The sequence below is a fragment of the Acanthisitta chloris genome, unplaced genomic scaffold, assembly GCF_000695815.1.
Source record: "Acanthisitta chloris isolate BGI_N310 unplaced genomic scaffold, ASM69581v1 scaffold15216, whole genome shotgun sequence".
NCBI classification, from domain to species: Eukaryota; Metazoa; Chordata; class Aves; order Passeriformes; family Acanthisittidae; genus Acanthisitta; species Acanthisitta chloris.
The window spans coordinates 15,745-31,406 of NW_008678834.1; the positions used below are offsets into that span (position 1 = coordinate 15,745).

The window sequence follows — 15,662 nt, forward strand, 5'->3', positions numbered from 1 at the left end:
CAAATTATTAGCAAATTAATTAAGAAATTGAGGGTTTAGGATGTTTTGGCAAGTGGTGAGGATACTGTCAGGTGCCTGCCAAGAAAGCACACCCGGAGCAAAAGCTTTGAATGTGTGGTGGTCATCCAGGTGCCACTCTGGGAACGGTGTGAATGCACAGGCAGGAGGGACTGGCTGCTGTTTGCATGTGCAAATGCAATAAATTTGGCAGCAGGGAGCAGGAAATCTGCTGCACTGAGGCGAGGGGGGAGGATGGTTGGAAGTTGGCAGGCTGCTCAAACCCAGCTGGGTTTTGCCCTTCCGTAACAAGGCCATGGAGGTGAGTCCTGGTGCAGGCAGCTTTGGCCTTGCCCAAAAAGTGCAGGCAGGGCATCCCCGTGGGAGCTCCACTGATCATTGCCTGCTCATTCCTTTGGCACTCAGGCAGTGCCAGTGGTCATAGCCACACAGTGTTGCCTCCTGTTTTCCTATTTCCCTTGGCTTTTGGCATGTGGGAGACTTGCAGTGCTTGGAGGATCAGCATGTGTTCAATAGGTGTTTAATGCCAGTGCCACATGGACCTGTCTCCTGGGATGTTATGGCACATCTACCCTGGACCAGGTGCCACCTCCATGGCACCAGGACTCACCACTATCCCTAGATGCTGCAAGAGTCTTCCTCTGCAGGTTTAGCTCATGTTTGCAAACCCTCCTGCTTTTCTTGGGGGAAGAGGAGCTCTTTGCTCCCTTTGAGGTGCTCCAGCTCCCTTGAACAGATGCACAGTCAGAGGCTGTGCATGAAGTGAATGTTTTGGGAGTGTCTGTGGGTCCCTGTGCTCACACCCCCCAGCTCAGCCCCCTCAAAATAGGAGCAGGGCAGGTCTTGCTGTATGGCAGATGTTGTGTGCTGCATCCTGGAGCACTCGGCTCTGCAGCTGGAATAATTGGCTGGGTGGTGGAGCAGTGCCAACCCCCTCCTGCTGTGCTGGGGGGGGATTTACGAGCCCTGGGAGGAAGAGCTCGTTAAAGTCTGGGATTTGAGAGGATCGTTAGCAGCCAAGCCGGCAGTGTTGTGTAAGTGCTGTGAGGGGCTAGGAGCCAGGGTTCCCTCAGCCTCAACATTTCCGAAGCGGCGGAGCATGGTTGTGTCCAGGCAATAAGGGAGCAGGAGGAAGAAACCCAGCAGGAAAAGCAGCTTTAAATGGATTTTTTTTTAAGGAAGCATTTGTGCCTTAGAGGGTGGTGTTCAGTAGCTGGGGCAGCTTTCACCTGTACCCACCGTGCCATGCCAGGAGACCCATGGATGGCTGTTTGTCTTGGCCATGGAAGGTCTTCCACTGTCAACAACTTCCAGTTGGACACAGAACCCTGAAATGGGGTTAAGACTGGCTTTAGGAAACTTGGGCTGCTTCAACATGGGGATGGTTTGGGTTTTTTGCAGGGCAGGGGCAAGATGAAGGTGCAAGGGGAGTTTGCAGGGAAGAGGATAACATGGCAGGGCAGGCGATGCTGGGCATCAGGCCAAGGATTGACTGGGGGAGACTTGTAAATTATAGACAGGCAAAATTAAGCTTTAATTAAGCTTTCAATGCAGAAATGAGGTATCCTGGGGCAGGACCTTGCTTTGCTAGGGACTGCCCCCTCATTGCTGCAGACTGGGTGCTGCTGTGCACATGGTGTTTTGCTAGGGGCTGCCCCCTCATTGCTTCAGACTGGGTGCTGCTGTGCACATGGTGGGTCTGTTTAGGGTTTGCTATCCCTGTTCCCAGGGCAGGGAGTGCTGCCAGTCCTGCCTGATGGAGTTGCTCTGCTCTTCCCCCTGCAGTTGGTGACAAGGTGCCAGCAGACATCCGGATCATCGAAATCCGCTCCACCACCCTGCGTGTCGACCAGTCCATCCTCACAGGTTTGTACAGGCATGGTGGGGCTGAGGTGACTGCTGAAGGCAGAGCTTCCCTTTGCCATCTTCCTGGAGCCAAATTTTGGGACTGAGAGTGGGATAAGTGCTTTGTTGGGGTAGGAAATGTGTGGGAGAGCAAGATTTAGATGATGCTGGGACCTTCTCAGGTGCTCAAAGTCATGGCATAGGCAAGATGCATCCAGTGCTTGAGCATCCCTTCTGCAAAACACAAAGCCTAGGGTTTTCCTATGGAAAATGTGGGGGTTGATATCCCCATGATGGATGTTTGGATGGTTTGGTGATTAAGTGCTGCTCTAGATGCTGTGGGGGTGTGAGGCAGGCTCCTAACAGTGTTGAGCAGAGGCTGGAGAGGAAACATGAGTGATCCATCTCTTCCCTCTTATCTTGTCAGGGGAGTCTGTGTCGGTGATCAAACATGCTGACCCCATCCCTGACCCCCGGGCTGTCAACCAGGACAAGAAGAACATGCTTTTCTCTGTAAGTCACTTACACCTGTTCCCACCTCTGCCGTGGTTTTCCAAAGTGAAGAGGCTGATGGACATGGGAGATCTCTGAGCAGTAAAAGTGCATGCATGAGAAAGACCTGAATCCATAAAAAGGGTCCCAAATCCATGAAAATAAGGACCTGCTTCATTTGCATTTCATTTGGGCTATGGCACATAAGGCCCTTAAATGCCTTGGGCAATCTCAGTGGGTTTTCCATCAAGTAGGATGCATTATGAGTGGGGAAAAGGTTTGTGGTTGAGTCTGAAGCTGTTCCAAGTTTGGGTTTCCTTCTCGTTCTTGCTCTTCTCGGCCAGAAGTCAAGTCCTCAAGGAGGAGCTCTCAGGAAGGGTCTCCTGCTCTTTGGAGGGGGTTTATATAAAACCCTATGATATCTCATTTTCCCCTTCACCGAGATCTCATGTCCTCTTTTCACATCAAGCAACCCATTTCCCTGCTCAGACTGGGAGGTTTCATGCCCACATATCCACTCCGGCCCTTTTGTTCCCTCCCAGGGCACCAACATTGCAGCTGGGAAGGCTGTAGGAGTCGTCATTGCAACAGGGGTGTACACTGAGATCGGGAAGATCCGAAACCAGATGGTGGAGACCGAGCCTGAGAAGACTCCCTTGCAGCAGAAGCTGGATGAGTTCAGCCAGCAGCTCTCCAAAGTGATCTTCCTGGTGTGCATTGCCGTCTGGGTCATCAACATCAGCCACTTCAGCGACCCTGTCCACGGTGGCTCCTGGTTTCGGGGAGCCATCTACTATTTCAAGATCTCGGTGGCACTGGCAGTGGCTGCCATTCCTGAGGGGCTCCCAGCTGTCATCACCACCTGCCTGGCACTGGGCACGCGCCGCATGGCCAAGAAGAATGCCATAGTCCGGAGCTTGCCCTCCGTGGAGACCCTGGGCTGCACCTCTGTCATCTGCTCCGACAAGACCGGCACCCTCACCACCAACCAGATGTCTGTCTGCAGGGTGAGTGCTGGGGGTTTGGGTTTGGAGGTGCAGGGGGGTGCTCTGAAGCCCTTGAACACTCTGCATTGCTCCATCCCAATCCTGGGGCTATGGGCTTTGCTGTCCTCAGGCACTCTACATTGCTCCATCTCAATTCTGGGGCTATGGGCTTTGCTGTCCTCAGCAGACTTGTGTCACATTAGGAATGTGAAGGTGAGCATAGGAAGCCCTGAGGCTCATCACTGCTTGACCAGGATCAGTAAGGCTTAGGGCTTCTCTTGACATGGTGGCAGTTAGAAAACTCACCTTTATCAGCACAACACTGCAGAGGTATTGTGTTGCAGACTTATGGCAGGGCTCCCTCTCCAGGGAGTGTTTTTCCCTGCTGGGATGTTGAGACCTTGCTCCTAGAGATGCAAATGCAATCAGCCTCCTCTGCTCTTTTGCTTGTTTCCCCATCCTGGTTTTTAACCAAATCAGTGAGAAATCCTGCACTTTGCAAAATTACAAAGCCTGGACCTAGGAAATGCTCTTCTGACGGAGAGAGCACTGGGGTGGTTTGGAGAGGAGACTGAAGTCTACTGGAGAGCTTTGCTCCCACATGCCTGTGTGTGTGGAGAGGTGACTTGTTAGGAAAGTCTGGACCATCTGAGTACTTCTCAGTTTCCCCATTAATCCACAAGTTTCAGGAAAGCATTTTTTCATGGCCTTGGTGTGTTGGTTTTATAGGAGGCCCTTGGAAAATGTGTTGCTGTGGGAAAAAATGGACCTGGCCACTGTCCCTGCTTGGGTAGCCTGCTGGGAAGCTGTGACAGTGCTGCAAGCTGGCCATGGGCTTTGGCCACTGGTTTGCTCAGCACAAACTACAGATGACTGGAAATGTCTGGTATTTCTGCCCTGTAAATGATTTAGGACGAGGCAGTGACCAAGCTGCCCATTCTTGCACAAGGAGGAGGTTCCCACTAGGCCAGTTTTCTGACCCAGTGATGCAAGGAAAGGGTTACCTTAGTGCTTGGGGGGTCTCTTTAGCTCTGCAGACTGCAGGAGAGGTGATGCTGAGACAGGGAGAGGGACAGAGTGGGTCAGTGGCACACAAGGGTTTTGGCATCAATCATCATTTGAGCTCAGCCACTTAGCAAAAAAGGTACATTCAATTTTGAATTGAATTTTATCCTCCACCCCATGTCCCCACAACCCTGTTCTGATATCCATGTTGTTCGCTTGGCTGAGCTCTGCCTCCCAGGGCACAATACCACGAGCTGGGTTGGCCCCAGGGCACACAGCCATGGTGGTTAATGTTTAACAGACAGGGATTCCCGTGCTGACGTGGGCAGGACGAGGCTGCTGGGGCTGTGTGAGCAGAGGGTGGGTAAATATTTGTGCCTGGCAGCTGTTGGCATGTCCGGGGCACATCACCGAGCAGCTGGCTCAGCCATGGGAGGTGAAAGAGCCATGAAAGCCTATTGATAACCTGGGGAAAAAAATGTATGAATTGAGTGTGATTTAATTAACCCACACATTTAATTAGGGTGAGCACAGCAGCTTGATTGCAGGATCTGCTGCTGAGCAGTGCTTGCATTTTATCTCTCACTGCTGGCATCAGGTCTGTAGAGCTGTAAAGGGACTCTTGAGAGGCTTCAGGTCTGTTTTCAGACCCTCTGCTGGTTTTAAAGGGCTCTGCTCATGGCCAGGGTGCTGCCTGAACCAGCTCAGCAGATCACACATGGATCCCAGGTGGTCAGCAGGGGTGAAACTGTGCCACTCAGTGACCCCCAAAACGAGATGCTTTGTGCAGGGACCTTGTCCATGTGGGTTGGCCAAGACTTTGGTATGTTTGCTCTGACATCAAGTCCACCCAAGGTCTGGAGGAGCTAGGAACAGCCTCCTCCCAACCATTAAATAACCATGGATCTGGGAGCAATGGTCCTGGCAAGGAGAGAAGGGGCAGAGAAGCATCGCAGCTCTGTTCTTGCATGTTTAAATCTCTCTCCTAAAACTTGCAGCACCCTTTTAGGCGTCATACCTTAATTTTCTGGGAGCACAAGGGTGGTGGTTGAAAGTCAGGACCCAAAGCAGGGATGTGGGCTCAGGGCTGCTTCCTTGTGGGGCAGAGCAGGGAAGGGCTGGAGGAAGGAGCTGTTGGCACTCCATGCCTAGGGGAGTGAGATGTTATTTGGCTGTCTGTGAGGTGGCTGCTGGTGTTCTGTGGAACAAGAGCAGAAAAGGGGTTGATTTCCATAAAGCTTTTAGCAGAGCCTGGTTGTTCAAACTCCCATCCCTGGTGCAGCTGCTCAGGAGCTGTGCAGGTGTTGTTTGCTTTGCAATCTCCTGGGCACTGTGCCTTGTTTCAGCAGTTTTGTCTGTCTAAACCAATCACTAATTATTGGGAGACCTGGCTGGGGGTTCCAGGGGCTGTGCCAGGTACTGGTGGGTGCCTGTTGGCTGAGGCCACTTCCAGCACAGGAGGAAAATGATGCTGATCCATGGAATAGTGACTGGTGATTACAGCCTCTTATCATTCCAGACAGCAATCCTGCCTTACCTGCCTCTTGATGAGTAGTTCCTTTAAAGATATGACAGAAAATAGAGAGTAGTGGAGAAGTATCCTTTGCATTTGTCTTTCCCACAAGCCCATCCCATGTGCTGCTCCATGGATGGTGCATCCACAATTGCCCTTTGCTTCCTACAAATACACACTGGCAGCATCTTGCTGTGTGATACAGTGCCAGAGCCAGGCAGGATCCTCAGGGCAGGAGAGGAGTGGTGGCTGATCTCTTTTGGAGCAGGATGCACTCTTCATGAGCATGTAGTAACATTTTCCTTCCAGCCTGTCTGCTGCATTAAAACCCAACATCACTGGTGTGGTTTTAAAAGGCTCAGGGTAGGGGGAAGCCCTGGGGTGCTGCTGGCTGGATTCTGCTTGCTGGATGCTGGGACTGGTGTTCACTGTGGCAGTGCAAGAGGTCAGGCAGCTCCTCTGTGAGCATCACTCTTTGGCAGTACCCCAAACCTTCCAGCTGAGCTGCACCCACACAGCTTTTCCATCTCCTGCTATTGCTCCTGATATTATTTACATTATTTTTGTGATGGAAACCTTACCTCTCCTCTTAACTGCTTAAGACACAGCTATTTCCTCTGGACTGTTTCCACTGCCTGCAAACCTGCCCACCTCTCAGCCTGAAAATCTGCTGAAACATCAACAGACTGAGAGCTGGAGATGTTCAACCTGGAGGAGAGAAAGCTTCAGGGAGACGACAGACTGAGAGCTGGAGATGTTCAGCCTGGAGGAGAGAAAGCTCCAGGGAGACCTTAGAGCCCCTTCAGTGCCTAAAGGGGCTCCATGTGAGCTGGAGAGGGACTTTGGATAAGGGGCTGGAGTGACAGGACAAGGGGGAGTGGTTTAAGGTGAAGGGTGGTAGGTTCAGATTAGGTATTAGGAAGAAATTCTTTCCTGTGAGGGTGATGAGACACTGGTACGGGGTAGCTGTGGTTACCCCATCCCTGGAAGTATTCAAGGCCAGGTTGGACAGGGCTTGGAGCAACCTGGTCTATTGAAAGGTGTCCCTGCCCATGGCAGGGGAGTGGAACAAGATGAGTTTTAAGATCCCTTCCAACCCAAACCATTCTGTAATTCCCTGCAAACACCTTAGCAGTGCCCTGGCCGCCCCCGTGCTCAGCCAGTCACGAAAAGCTGGGAGCTGGCAGGAAATTTGATATAACCTCTGGTTGCTGTGGGTTACACAGCACCTTTTTTAAATAGGCATGGAAAAATAAAGGGCCTGGAATGATTTTTTTTCTTTTCCCTTTCCCCCTTTTTAATAAGAAAGCTGCTATTGTGGCAGTAATAATTGTTTTGTAGCCATGAGCAGTTGAAAACAAACAGGCCCGTATCAGTGGCTGGGGTGGGTGCCTTCAGATTTCTTAATAAGTGAGTGTGGTTGGTGTTTCTGAGCACAGGAGTGCATTTTCTGAAGAGACCAGGAGATTTTGGCCCTCTGGAAGGCTGATGGCATTGGATGTCTCAAAGAGACAAAGGATGCTCAGCCTCCAAAGGTCCCTTCTGGTGTTGTCTCAGACCTCACCTTGGGTTCTGGAGTCTGTCATCTTGGGGAGGTTTGGTCACCAAAGGTGGTAGGATGGGTTTTGGCTCTCTTTATTGAGGTCCTTCACATGTTAGTGTTTGCACCAGCTGCCAGAGGAGCTCAGTGCCTCCAGAGGACCTGGGACATCTCTTCTGGAGCCCTTTGGCTCATGTTTTTCTTCAGGGATGCTGAGTGGCCTCCAGGATGAGCTCTGGGAAAGGAACTGAGGGTAAATGGGATATCTGCAAATAGCTGTGAAGCCATGGGGAGGTTGTTTTGGCCTCAGAAGTATTCACACAGGAGTTGTATGCTTTGAACCTTGTGCTTTGATTTGCCCAAACCTGTGAAATACAGAGGTGAGAAACCCACTGAGGTGTCCTGTTGCTAAACGTTCCTTCAATGTGCTTCCCTGAGCATGACCTTTATTGCTTGGCTTGGGCAACACCTGCAACATATCTGCACTGGTGAGGTGTCCTTGTATTATTAAAAATCATTAATAATAACAGTAAATTAACCTCTGTTTGTTGCCCGAGGAAGGGAGAGATGTGGGTGGTACCCAGAGCTGCCACATCTCTGGTTGCTGAGCGATGTCTCCCAATTTCTTCAGCATCTATTGCTTCCTTCTCCTGGGGAGCATCTCACGTAATCAGAGGAAAATAAATAGGGGAAAAAAGAATTATTTAGAGACAGGGTGAAGGGGAACAGCTGTCCCTGCATCCACACTCTGGAGCTGCTGAGCAGGTTCATGGAGCTGAAGACAGCATTGCTTCCCTGCAGTTATCCTCCCTCCTGGCTGTTCCCTGCAGCCAGGGAAACATTTACCAAACCAGTTTTATCTATCTATCTATCTATCTATCTATCTATCTATCTATCTATCTATCTGTCTATCTATCTATCTATCTATCATGTTACTTTTTGGCTTCAGTGTGGGTCATGTATATGCAGACACTGAACTGTCACCTCAGCTGGGGTCAGGCACTGCTCTTGCTCCCAGGGGAGGTTGCCCTGAAAGGTGGGCTGTACTTGGAGGGGGCAAGGAGGGACTGGGAGAGCTTGGGAAGAGGGGAATTTTTATTGTATTTTGGGTTTTGAGAGGTTTGTTGCTCTCATTATAGCGATAAGAGAGAAACTGGAAGGAGTTGGAAAGGCAAAAATCACTAAAAATAGAGTGTGTGGGACTTTTACAGCTCACCAGGGCTTTATTACTGAGCTGAGCTGTGATCCCAGTAAGGCACAAGACTGGTGGCTGGGAAGGGGTGGAAGGGGCAGCTGATGGGATCCTGTCCTGCAGAAACTTTCCAAGGCAGCCAGGACAGGAGCAGAAACACTGGATCCAGCTCCTCCTGTGCTCCAAGAAAAACACAGGCACCTTCTTAGGAATGGGCAAGGCAACACTCCTCTCCCATGTTAAAAAAGAGCTGGAGGAGGCAAACATGAAAAAGGCAGGGGAGAGCTGGAAGGATTTGGGAACAGCCAGGAGCAGTGGGTGACCAGGGAGGGGGCTGAGCCCAGTACCAGTGGAGCCATCACTGGGATGGTACTGACTGGTGGGTTTTCAGGCTGGACATGTGAGTTGCACCAAAAATTTGCTGCCTAATGCTCTGTCTCCATCTCTGCCCCTTGCAGATGTTCATCATGGAGAAGGTGGAGGGCACCCAGTGCAGCATGCATGAGTTCAGCATCACCGGCTCCACCTACACCCCTGAGGGACAGATGTAAGTGCTTCATGGGTGGCATGGGGTGGCCCTGGGCTGGCAGCACAGTCAGGGGGTGAGAGGGTTGAGCTTGTGGCCATGACTGGGGAATCTCCATGAGCTGGGGAGAAAGGGGGTTTTCTGTGCTGAGCCCTGCCCGTGGAGATACCTGTTGGGCACTGGGTTTGACTCCTGGGCTTCCAAACATCACATAACTTACTGTCCTTGGATGTTAGTGGGAGCCAAGACAGTTGTTTCACTGTCTATCCTTGCTGGCTCCTGCCTGACAGAATGTAGAGTGAGTATGCCCTGGCTCTGCTCCTGCCCTCCCACTGCTCAGCAAAGGGGCTCCCTCATGCTTGGCTCTCCCTTCATCACAATCCCTTTATCACAATCCCAATAAACTGAGCCCGCTGTCTGTGGGGAAAGTCTGAGGAGGAGGAAGATGGGAAGCTCAGCTGGTGGTAAGAGCACTGTGATCCCAGACACATTCTTCACTATGGTCCCTTCTGCTCATCCATGGAGTGACTATAATTCGTCCCAAACTCAGACTTAATTTCATGAATATTTATAGAACCAATTTGATCCTTGGCTGGGAATCTCCATTAAAGCGAGCCAGGTCATAAGCTGGTGTCAATCAGTGCATTTCAGTTAAAATTAGGGAGCACTGAGGGGCTGAACTCATGCCTGCCAACCTCTGAAGTTCAGTGTCCCCTCTCCTCTGGGGGCTGCCTGCAGAGTTACTGCACTGGTCTGCAACAATTCGTGTTGCTTTGGAGTTTTGCTTCAGCCTTGTGCCCATGTTGCATATCAAGGGGGATATGCTTTTTTTTTTTGCTTCAGCCTGGCCTTGACATGGGGGGATATTGCACACTTGACCTTGGCTTTGCCCACATCCCTGTGCAGCACCCAGCCATGGCACCCTTGCTGGTGCTTTTCCCAGCCTGCTGGTCTCTCCCAGCTCTGTGCAGTGACAGCTGACAATGGGGTCATATCTCCCCATCTCTTTCCAGCAATATCCAGGGGAACACACACTGCAAACCTTCCCAAACATTGAAACCTGTCCAGAGTGTCTGCAGCTCCCTCCTCTATCCACTTCTGCCCATGATCCTGGAGCCAGGCAGCATCCTCTGGGCAGGAGGCAGCAGCTCTCCCTGCCCATGGTCCTGGGGCCAGACAACATGCTCTGGGCAGGAGTTAGCAGCTCTCCCTGCCCATGGTCCTGGGGCCAGACAACATGCCCTGGGCAGGAGGCAGCAGCTCTCCCTGCCCACTCACAGCCCAGTGTGGCTTCTTGTCCCTCAGCAAACAGATTTTTCAGATTTTCTTGGCTGCTCACTGTTTTCCGCCCCTGAGCTGTATCAAGGGCTCCAAAATGTTCTTTCCATTGGGAACCAGCAGTGGAATAAACTGATCCTAATAAATGCCTGACAAATTATTTTTCCAGCAAGCAGATGACCGGCTGGGTTTATGCAGCTCTAACCTGCAGTTACCTCTCCTGGAACAGGGATAATTCTTTATTTCCCTTGAAAACCACGACTGCCATTCCTGCCACCAGGCTTGGAGCAGCATCCAGCATGCCTGGAGTGTTCAGGGCTGCTCCTTTCCAGGATGTTTGAGCTCCTTTCCATAGCAAAGAGCTGCTGTTTAGGAAGCAAAGGCCACAGTTCACCACTGGCTTGGAAGCAGCCACAGCAATGCAGTTGTTAAATTTGTCTGCTGCCCTTAAGTGCTCCCTTGGGCTCTCTCCAGAGTGTGAAGCAGCATCACAGGGAGAAGGGACTTGCTGTTGGTTCCATAGCTCCTCAGCAAACAGAAATCCCTGAGGGAGTGGACATTAGCATGAATTTCTTTTACCACTTTTCTGGTCCATCATCTTCCTCATCAGCCTGTTGGTAGCCCCATTGCAGGTCCAGTGCTCCTTTGAACTCCTTTGCAGCCCCCTTTATTCTGGGCCACTTTCAGAATTTGTCTCCTGTGATATTTTATTTGTGGCTTAGTCCTGCCCCTTTTCGTAAAGGACAAAATGCAGTTCCAAGGGTTTATTGCTACATATCCCCCTAAAAGGGATATCCTCCTACAAGGGATGTATAAGATAAGCTAAGTGTTATTTGAAGGTGTGAGCTGGTGTAAGGCTCTGGGGGTTGTTTTCTGCCCACAGCCTGAAGGATGAGCAGCCAGTGCAGTGTGGGCAGTACGATGGGCTGGTGGAGTTGGCCACCATCTGTGCCCTCTGCAACGACTCCTCGCTGGACTACAATGAGGTGAGCAGCACCAGGGCTAGGGAGGTGCAGAGGGTCCAGCAATGTTCTTCCCTATGCTTTGGGGCAAAGCCAGAGAAGGTTTGTCCCTTGGGATCCCCTTCCCCAGCTTGAACTTACCCCAAGGTGCTGCTCTGAGAGCCCCAGGATGGGGCAGTGGGGCAACAGCATGCTCAGTCTGAGCAGCAGGTAGAGTACATGCTCTAAAGCTTAAGCTCCTTTTTTTTCTACTCTCTAGTCCAAAAAAGTCTATGAGAAGGTGGGGGAAGCTACTGAAACAGCCCTGACATGCCTGGTGGAGAAGATGAATGTCTTCAACACAGACCTCAGCAAACTCTCCAAGGTGGAGAGAGCCAACGCCTGCAATTCGGTGAGTGGGAAGAGGTCTCTGTGAGCTCTGGCACTGCGGGACAGGAGGGAGAGGAGAGCTTTGACATGGCTGTTATTTCAGCAATTACCACTTGCAATGGTCTAAGGGACTGATTAGCCACAAGGATGTGATTTCCTGGCTCAGAGGGCTGAGCAGTTTTTGGAACAGATGGTGCAATGGTCCTGGGGAGCTGATACTTGAGCCATGAGGACCAACCTGGGTCCACATGGAGCTTTGGAGCAGGTGATCCCTGAGTCTCAAACTCAGCCTAGTCCCCACTTAGCCAGGAGAGAACCCCTCAGTGAAGACCAGAGCTCTGGCTGCAGATGAGGAGGTTTGGAGTTTTGCTTAGGTGCCTGATTTGCACTGAGCAGTTTCCTTCCAGCAAGAATCAAACCCCTCTTTCCAGAGCCATTCCTGCCTGGAAACATCTCATTTTGACATGAAAGTATCCTATGTTGGCTTCTCCTTCTCTTCAGTGTCTCCCTGTCCTCTGGTGAAAATAGACTTTATTTCAGGCCTGAATTTACTCAGCTCTGGTATCATAGTCTTAGATCTTAGAATATCTTTACTTGCTTGAAGGAAGGGCTCTCTGTTCTGGCATTTCTTCCTCAGATAGGTCTGAGCAGGTTGTAATATATCCCCTGACTTCTTTCTGATAAGGAAAGCTTGTAATCTTTCTGCACTGTCCCATCCCTCCTGTGGCTGCCTTTCTTCTCCCAGTGCCAGTGCTGTGTTGGCTTGGCAGGGTTGTTAGCCAAGGCTGGGAGCACCAGTGTCCCTGTCACGTCCCTGTCGTGTCCTGGCTCAGCCCTGTGCTGTCCCCACAGGTGATCAAGCAGCTGATGAAGAAGGAGTGCACACTCGAGTTCTCCCGTGACCGCAAGTCCATGTCAGTGTACTGCACACCCACCAACAACTCTGCTGGCAGCAAGATGTTTGTCAAGGTAGGGGAGAAGGTGCTCAGCACCACACAGCATCCTCCTTGCACACCCCAGCAGGATCTGGCCCTTACTGCAGTGAGCAGTGAAGATGTTTTGCAGTTTCTCTCCACCTGTTACCTGTCTGGGGGTCCAGGATCCAGTGGGTAGGCTGGTGAAGTCAGGGAGGAGGTGAATCTTTGCCCTGTTGATAGGAAAAAGAGGAGGTAAAATGATTCAGAGGGAGGAAAAGGCACTGTGTGTGCTGGTGCTGGGGCAGGGGAGAGCTGCCCCTGTGCAGAATTTGGGCACTTGCCTTTATTAAAAGCTTGGACCCTCCAGATACCAGTAATGCCCAAAGGATGATGTCCAGCTTTCCACTGTAACCAGAAATAAAATAGTGTTTCAAAGGACATTTTCTTCCCAAGAGAAAAGATGCAGAAAATCGTAGATGAGCTTTGTGTCCTCCCCTGCTGACTCTGAGAAGATTTGTATGTTGTTTTTCCCACTGGGAGGTCTTCTGGGTGGGTGAACTCTGTCCTCCAGGTCAGGCTGGGACCCTCCAAAGCCTCTGAATCTCTGGCCCTGGGTGAGTTTTTTAAGAGGCAGAGTAGAAGGATTGAAAGTTTTGTATTAAAAAGCAATGTCAGGGTCCTGTGTACGGTCAGACGGGCTGGGGTGGGATGCTGGGGTGCTAAAGGACATGTTTTCATGAACTGCAAAAGCATCACAAGCATCTGCTGAGCATCCACATTTTTTTAGTGGAGGACACGGGCTGGGGTGAGATGCTGGAGTGCTAAAGGACATGTTTTCCTGAACTGCAAAAGCATCACAAGCATCTGCTGAGCATCCACATTTTTTTAGTGGAGGTTTACAACCCTTATCCACTCCAGGTCTGGGAGGGATCTGTAGGGTGGGAGTACTTCGGGCAGACCTGTAGGTTTTGCAGGAGTCAGTTGGATCTCCTGCAGAGCAGATCCTGCTCTTATGACCTGATGAGGGTTCTTCCCCCTCCACTGTGATCCCGACGCGCTCGGTCGGACACTGCCATCTAGTGCACTGAGCCGCAGGGCCGGGATGTGCCTGCTGAAGTTTTGGGGAGATTTCCTCCTCCTTTGCCCAAACTTGGTGTCTTCCCTCCTTGTGGCACTTCCTGCGGCGCTGGCAGGAGATGCTCATCCTCTGGGTGCATTGCAGCCCCCTAAGCCCTCTGCTCCTCCCAGGGTGCCCCGGAAAGCGTGATCGAGCGCTGCACCCACGTGCGTGTGGGCACTGCCAAGGTCCCCATGACAGCTCCGGTGCGGGAGAAGATCCTGGCCAAGATCCGGGACTGGGGCATGGGCATCGACACGCTGCGCTGCCTGGCCCTGGCCACCCACGACTCGCCCGTGCGCAGGGAGACCATGCAGCTGCACGACTCTGCTGCCTTTGTCCACTACGAGGTATGATACCAGCAGCTTTGTCCAGTTTTTTTTTGTCTTATTCCCTAAGTTTTTCCATGCACTTCCAGCAGTATTTTCCTTCCGGTTTCTCTATGGGCAATACAATGGCTCAGCTCCTCTGCAAACCCTGAGGGCCTGTCCCAAGGGTAACAGCCTCGTCTCACTGAGCATCCTTCCCCGTGGAGTGACTGCTGAGAGGGGCCTGGGGACCACTGAGAGGGAAGGGAAGGAGGGGAGCAAAGAGAAAAAGTGTGAGGAGCAGCAGAAGGAATGGGAGCATTCTGTTGCATTGGGGCTGTAGAGTACACCTATGAGACTTTAGAGTGCATCCATGGGATTGTAGAGTGCATCTTTGTAGGAAACCTCCTGAAAGTTTCCTCCCAGGGGAAAGTCCTGTGCCCAGGGTGGTTTCACAGCAGGGAGGGAATGGCTACATCCCAAGGAGTTCATGTGGGTCTGGGGTCTGTCCCCCTCCAGAACAACCTGACCTTCGTGGGCTGTGTGGGGATGCTGGACCCTCCCCGCAAGGAGGTCACCACCTCCATCGAGATGTGCCGCAAGGCTGGCATCCGCGTCATCATGATCACTGGGGACAACAAGGGCACTGCAGTGGCCATCTGCCGCCGGATCAGCATCTTCTCAGAGACTGAGGATGTGTCTGGCAAAGCCTACACGGGCCGGGAGTTCGACGAGCTGTCCCCGGAGGCGCAGCGCCAGGCGTGTCGCAACGCGCGCTGCTTCGCCCGCGTGGAGCCGGCGCACAAGTCCCGCATCGTCGAGTACCTCCAGTCCTTCAATGAGATCACTGCCATGGTGAGCCCCCTGGGGATGCCCCGCTGCCCCCTGCTCTCCTCCTCTCTGCCCAGCCCAATCCCCAGCACTCTGTTAATCGTGGCTTTGTGCAGACAGGTGATGGGGTCAATGATGCCCCAGCCCTGAAGAAAGCAGAGATAGGCATCGCCATGGGGTCGGGCACGGCTGTCGCCAAGTCAGCTGCTGAGATGGTGCTCTCTGATGACAACTTCTCCACCATCGTGTCGGCTGTCGAGGAGGGCAGAGCCATCTACAACAACATGAAGCAGTTCATCCGCTATCTCATCTCCTCCAACGTTGGGGAGGTTGTTTGGTGAGAGACCCTCACACCAGGCACCACACTGCTGGGAGCAGCGGTGGGGGAACACATTTCCTGGCAGTCTTGTCCATGTCCCCTGCCCCTGGCAGCATGTGGTGCCCAAATGGGTAACCCTGGGCACCAAACAGAGCAGTGATGCCATGTCTCATTCCCCAGACGCATGGAGTTTTCAGTTTTGTACTTTTACAATCCTGCCACCCTCCAGGAGCTGTTTTATTCATGTGCTGCCTATTTAAGCCCACGCCAGTGCCTAAGACAGGTGCAGATATTTGTGTACAGACTGTTGTCACCAGGTCACACTGATGCCCTTTGCATCAGGTCCTGGGGAGCTCTCCCTGCTGCTGTCCCTGCCCATCCCTCCCAGTAAATCAGTGATGTCTTCAGCAGCATGAGCACCACTTGGGCACCTTTTATCCTTGT

General features: G+C 52.0%; 1 protein-coding gene across 1 annotated transcript in view; it reads left to right on the forward strand.

The window, feature by feature from the left end:
- The window catches only part of LOC103804453 (sarcoplasmic/endoplasmic reticulum calcium ATPase 3), a gene marked incomplete at its 3' end in the record, with an annotated part of 22,390 nt that overhangs the window by 3,766 nt on the left and 2,962 nt on the right, over positions 1-15,662 (forward strand). The window contains exons 5-14 of the mRNA XM_009077066.1: positions 1,804-1,884; positions 2,291-2,376; positions 2,898-3,362; positions 9,050-9,138; positions 11,279-11,381; positions 11,617-11,748; positions 12,579-12,695; positions 13,892-14,110; positions 14,588-14,923; positions 15,016-15,236. Coding sequence (XP_009075314.1) covers positions 1,804-1,884; positions 2,291-2,376; positions 2,898-3,362; positions 9,050-9,138; positions 11,279-11,381; positions 11,617-11,748; positions 12,579-12,695; positions 13,892-14,110; positions 14,588-14,923; positions 15,016-15,236 — 1,849 coding nt within the window. The remainder of the gene's footprint in view (positions 1-1,803; positions 1,885-2,290; positions 2,377-2,897; positions 3,363-9,049; positions 9,139-11,278; positions 11,382-11,616; positions 11,749-12,578; positions 12,696-13,891; positions 14,111-14,587; positions 14,924-15,015; positions 15,237-15,662) is intronic.